General features: G+C 44.3%; 1 protein-coding gene across 1 annotated transcript; it reads right to left on the bottom strand.

Annotated features, from left to right (window-relative positions):
- Nucleotides 1–653: 653 nt before the first annotated feature.
- Nucleotides 654–1,430, bottom strand: LOC139786498 (uncharacterized). The gene has a single exon (XM_071725649.1). It carries the CDS (start codon nt 1,428–1,430, stop codon nt 654–656), a length of 777 nt encoding a protein of 258 aa, XP_071581750.1.
- Between the last annotated feature and the right edge of the window lie 4,399 nt (nt 1,431–5,829).

The raw sequence follows: 5,829 nt of genomic DNA, 5'->3' as shown, positions 1-5,829 counted from the left end.
GCGTGGTGTCGAATTTGCCCCGAACGTCGTTTTTCACTTTTGTCATTCAAAAAATATAAAAATTTTGAAAATATGCAAAAACTATTATCGGATTCGTATAGAGCATCGAATTTCCCATCAAAATCACATACCGGGAGATTCGCAAGAGTAAAGCTCGATGAAAGAGTAAAAATTTTCGAGTAATCAGAAAAATTACTTTTCACCATCAAAAACGCGCTAAAAATTACAACATAACTCAGAATGTCACCAAATTCCGTTGATAATACTGGCACATAAAAACGCATTTACAGTAGGAAAGGCAAGTTTCTACGATAGATTTAAATTGGCAAAAAGCCTAGTGTCAAGTTTTCCCCGGTGTCGAGTTTGCCCCGGTCTCCCCTACTTTAAAATTTTTAACATAATTATTTGTATTTTGCATTATTATAATGTGTTAGCAGGGCGTATTAAAAGAACACAGGAATTAGATACATTTTTATTATGCGTTCTTTGTAACTTGAGAGAGACAAAACTTTTTCGATAGATACAAAAGTAACGATAGTAAACAGCGCGAAGAAAAAAACATGACAGTAGAGACGCGGTAGCGCTTCGAGTATTCTATAGTGACTTTAATCGCGAACATACAAATACGGAAATTGCATCCTCAACACTCTCCCTCAATTTCGTGTATACGTAGCTGGATCTCCAATAGGCCCAATGCCCAAGGATTCGCGGCAGCCCTCGTCTTTGGGTGATGAAAGCGCCTTTGTAAGCATGTCCGCTGCCATCTCTTCGGTAGGAAGGTATTCCAGTTGAATCGTCCCTCTAGATAAAGCCTCGCGAATAAAATGACAACGGATGTCAACATGTTTCGACCTGGCGTGATGAATCAGATTTTGAGCCAAATGAGCAGCACCTATGTTGTCGTTGTAAAGGATAACAGTAGCAAAATCTCCGAGGCCCAATTCCTTCAAAAATTGGACAAAATAAACAGCCTCTTTAGCAGCATCGGTGAGGCCCAGATACTCGGCCTCCGTGGATGACAATGCGACCGTACGTTGTTTTCTTGATCCCCATGAGATTGCGGCGCCGGCGAGGACAAATGCCATACCAGTATACGATTTCCTGTCAATTTTGCAGTTTCCACAGTCGGCGTCGACATAGCCTATTAGCCCTTCATTGTCTCTGACGTATTTGAGACCATAATCGATGGTGCCCTTCAAATACCTCAACACGTGCTTTGCAGCTGACCAGTGCGACTTGTTATAACAATCGTTGAACTGACAAAGAACGCTCACGGCGTGCGCAATGTCCGGACGCGTCCCCATTGGAACATACATGAGAGCGCCGGTGAGTTCCTTGTAAGGTATGTTTCCTCCGTTTCCAGTACCGTCCTCCTTCAATAGAGTCGATCCAACAATCAATGGCGTCTTAGAATGTTTGCAATCAATCATGCCGAACCTGTTCAGGACTTTACGAACGTATCCGGCCTGAGATATGTAAATATGCTCCTTTTCTTAACGAATCTCGATCCCCAAGCAGTATTTGGCTTTGCCAAGATCCTTAATCTTGAATTGTCGGAATAACTCTCTCTTAATTTGATTCGCTCTCCCTGAATCCTTGGATGCGATAAGAATGGCGTCCACGTATATTAGGACGAAGGTTTGACTGTTTTCGTCAACAAATACGCATGGATCAGATTTAGTGGGAACAAGACCAATTGACCGAAGGGTCTCCTTGAGTTTCTTGTACCACTAACGTCCTGCTTGCTTGAGGCCGTAGAGAGCTTTATTGAGTCGGCAAACCTGGTCACCATCATTTAACTGGGATAACATCTTTTCGGCTTCAAATGCTAAATCGGTGCCAGATTCCTGATGAATCATTGTTTGGCGGTCAGTTGTCCGCCACAAGCGCACGACGGGACGCGCGCGGCGCGGGCTCGCGCGGCGAGAGAGTTCGGCTCGCGCCCGCTACGCGGCGCATCGCCAGTATCCTTTCGCGTAATTAAGATTCAACATCGATTCCTATAACTAGGGCAGCTCGGCAGGGTTTCTCCAGCGTTCTCAAGATTGCTAGTCAGGGCGTGCTCACTACCCGGGCCTCTGACATAACTTTTTTTGATTACGGAGTGTGCTCCTCTCCGGGGTCTTCGTTTATACCTGCTTTGCAGGGCGTTAACTTTCTTCGGTAAGAGTCGACAGACACCCTGCCGCGGAAAGGTTTCCGGGGTCGTTACGACCCAGCCCGTCGGGCAGCATCGAATCCGGTGGAGACCAAGGCGCTGCCTTTCCCGAGTCCGATCCCGATTCCGATTCCTGTACCTGGGGCCAAGACTGAGGGTCCGTTCCCGATCTCCAAGGTGGAGACTTTTCTACCGTGGAAGCTACACCTTATCGACCTGCCGACCCGAGTACCACGCATCCGGCTCCTACCTGCTCCGACCAATCCGAGCACTCTTGGGATATCTGTGGCGACGCAGACTGACCACGTCTTCCGGACTCCTCCTCGACCTCGGCCTCCTCAAATCCGCTTGAGTTCTCTACCGACGACTCCGAAGGGCAAGCCTAGGACTCCCGGGCCAGATCTATTCCTGAGGAAGGATCTAAGCACGAAGAAGAGGTCCCTAATCAAGAAGTCGGGGACGAATAAAACGCAACACACTACATAAGACACTATACAATAATCTCCTACACAATCCTGCACGACTATCTACTCACACACATCAAAGAGTTTATCAATTCATGTAATAATATTGTAAATAGAAATGAATATATAGAGCGAGATTTTACCTACTAAAAGGTATCGTTATTGTGGGAACCTGAACGCACCTATCCTATCACCTAATATCCCCCACACATTGTTTTCAACATTTCTTCGAAAAGCTCAGGTTTCGAAATGTAGATTTCCGTGTTTATATCGCTATTTAAATAGGCCGTTTTTACGTCAAGTTGCGTAATCTCTAAATCAAATGTAGCAGAGAGAGCAACCAGAAGTTTAAGTGATGATAGCCGTGCGACCGGGGCGAACGTCTCGTGGAAGTCGATCCCGGGACGCTGCGAAAAACCTCTTGCAACCAGTCTGGCCTTGTAACGTTCTAACGAGCCGTCTGCGCCAAGCTTGCTGCAAAGAACAAACCTCGATCCGATGACTTTCGCGCCTGCAGGTCTCTCAACAATATCCCACGTGTCGTTGTCGATCAAGCTCTTTACTTCTTCATATACAGCGTCCTTCCATTGCTCAGCATTGTCGCCGGCCATAGCTCGCGAAAATGGAATTTCGGCTGTGCACATTCTAGAAAAAGCATCAAACCAACCGTCCTCGTCGGTATCGTTTGTGGTAGGTGAGGTGAAATCCTCATTTTGATGTGCCTCTGCGTTTGACGACCTTTGGTTTATATCAGTACGTACCATATTGTACTGCTTGCTCGGACGTCCTCGACCACCGGTGCGTACCAGTCGGGATCTTCCGGGTCCCCGTTTCTCGTGCGTAACCTCTGTACCTGCATCGTCGTCTTGTTCGATGGGTTGATTATGTATCGGGACGTTCGGTTCGCCTACCGACATTTTCAGTTACATCTTCGCCTGGTCCCGGGTTGATAGCGATTTCCGTCGTAGTGGGGTAGACAACTTGTCTAGACAGACTTGTCTCGTCGTGATTTGTAACGTCCTCGCGCTTGTTCTCTGAGAAGTGTTCATCGAGGAATTTGATGTCCCTTGAAACGCGAATTTTTCCGATGCTCGGACGCCAAACCCGATAAGCTTTAAACTTGCTGGAATAGCCCACGAATATGCCCTCTGTTGCTCTGGGCTAGAACTTTTCTTTGTTGGGTGTGTTATCTGTAACATAAACTTTGGAACCAAAAACACGAAAGTGTTCGACATTTGGTTTCTTACCGGTCCATGCCTCATACGGAGTACCTCGGTTCAAACTTTTGGAGATGCATCTGTTGCGAACGTAATTCACCGTTGCGATGCCTTCTGCCCAAAAGGATTGTGGAAGATTAGCTTGTACGATCATACATCTTGCCGATTCAACTAGGGTTCTATTCTTGCGCTCGGCAACTCCATTCTGTTGTGGAGTGTGATCGGTGGAAAGCCTACGTTGAATGCCTTCCTTCTTGAAGAATGAATCCAAAGTTCTATTGCAGTACTCTGTACCGTTATCGGATCGAACGGCTTTAACTTTTGAACCTGTTTGCTTCTCGGCAAATCGCACGTACTCTATTATTTTGGAGGGTGCTTTGTCCTTGGATTTCAAAAAGAATACTTCGCACCATCGACTATAATCGTCGATCACAGTCATAAAGTATCGTGCTCCTCCGTTGGATACAGTCCTCATGGGGCCGCAAACGTCCGTGTAAACGATTTGCAGCTTTTTGGATGATTTACCGACTCTCGTAGGAAAGGGTTGACGTGGTAATTTTACAGCGAGGCATACCTTACAATTGCGGATTTGATCGATTTCCTTGAAGTCTATACCAATAACGTTGTGGTTTTTCTTCATCGTTTTCAGGTCTCCGCAGTTGAGATGACTAAAGCGTTTATGCTACAGTATGTCTTCGTTTGATCTGGTACTGACTGCGGCGTTGGCCTCTTGACGGGATGTGCCCAAGTAAAATAAATCTCCCTGTTGTTTGGCAATCATCTTCACGTTTCCCTGAATGTCTTGAATGACGGCGTGAGTCTTCTTAAAAACAACTTCGTGATCCTTGTCCACTATCTTTGACACAGACATCAGGTTCGTTCTTAGTTCGGGAACGTATAAGGTGTTTTCTAAATTTACGGACCTATTAATCTTCTCGTGGCATACTGTCAGTTCGACATCTTCCCTTGCCTTGACTTCTGCGGTAGATGCATTTGCCAATTTTATTTTACTGTCCGTATTTTGGAAACGCAGAAATGAGTTTTTATCGTTGCACAAGTGGGAGGTACAGCCACTATCGAGACACCAATCTTGATTTTCGGACACGTTTTTCGAACAGTTATCTTTGTTTGTAAAGAAACTTACTTCAGTGCAGTTAGTCTTTTCTTCATCTTGTTTTTTCTTCTTGGAGTAACATTCGGACTCTTTGTGTCCTTGTTTTCTGCAAAAGTTGCACTTATATTTTGGTTTTTTATGTGCTTTTGTCTTACCTGGATTATAGTTTGAACTATTCCGTGACTTATCCCTGGGATTTTGCTTGACAAACATCGCCTTGGATTTGTTGTGGTCCGTTCTTCGGATTCTAGCGTCGTTCTCTTCGACAATTTTAACTTTCAGAGATTCAGCATCAGGTAGCGTATCGCGCGTCTCGATAGCACACCGGAAGTTTTCAAATAGTCCAGTCAAAATACAATTAGACCTAGAAAAAAATTGCAACACAAGGTTTTATTACGTCATTGTGTTCAGAAAAATATACTGAACAACATATTCAAATTCCGCCATTTTCCGCTATCCCTAAGTATGTTTTTTATTAACAATTTATAAACAAATTCGTTTTTCTCCACAAATACGATGAATTTCGAAATTTTTGTAGAGATCAAAGTTGTAGAGCAGACAAATATCTAGAAAAAATGTTCTTATGAATTTTTTGAAATATCTCATATTATTTGAGATATTTGCAACAAGAGCTACTAGGCTACGCGCGGAGCGGAGCGGAGAGTTCTAACAAGCACACGGCAGTCTCTACCGGTCGCTGCTAGTTCTCTAGGTTCTACAAGGAACTTGAGTTGGTTCTCGATACTAGTATATGTGTCTATGTATACACATATATATATATATATATATATATATATATATATATACATATATATATATACATATATATATACTAGCTGGTTACCCGGGCTTCGCCCCGGAGGACAAATGTAATTA

The sequence above is a fragment of the Temnothorax nylanderi genome, unplaced genomic scaffold, assembly GCF_030848795.1.
Source record: "Temnothorax nylanderi isolate EJ_2023f unplaced genomic scaffold, tnyl_v1.0 TNYL_tig1053_pilon, whole genome shotgun sequence".
Lineage (NCBI taxonomy): Eukaryota > Metazoa > Arthropoda > Insecta > Hymenoptera > Formicidae > Temnothorax > Temnothorax nylanderi.
Note: the sequence above shows the minus strand (reverse complement) of the source record. Positions and strands in the feature narration are given on the sequence as shown.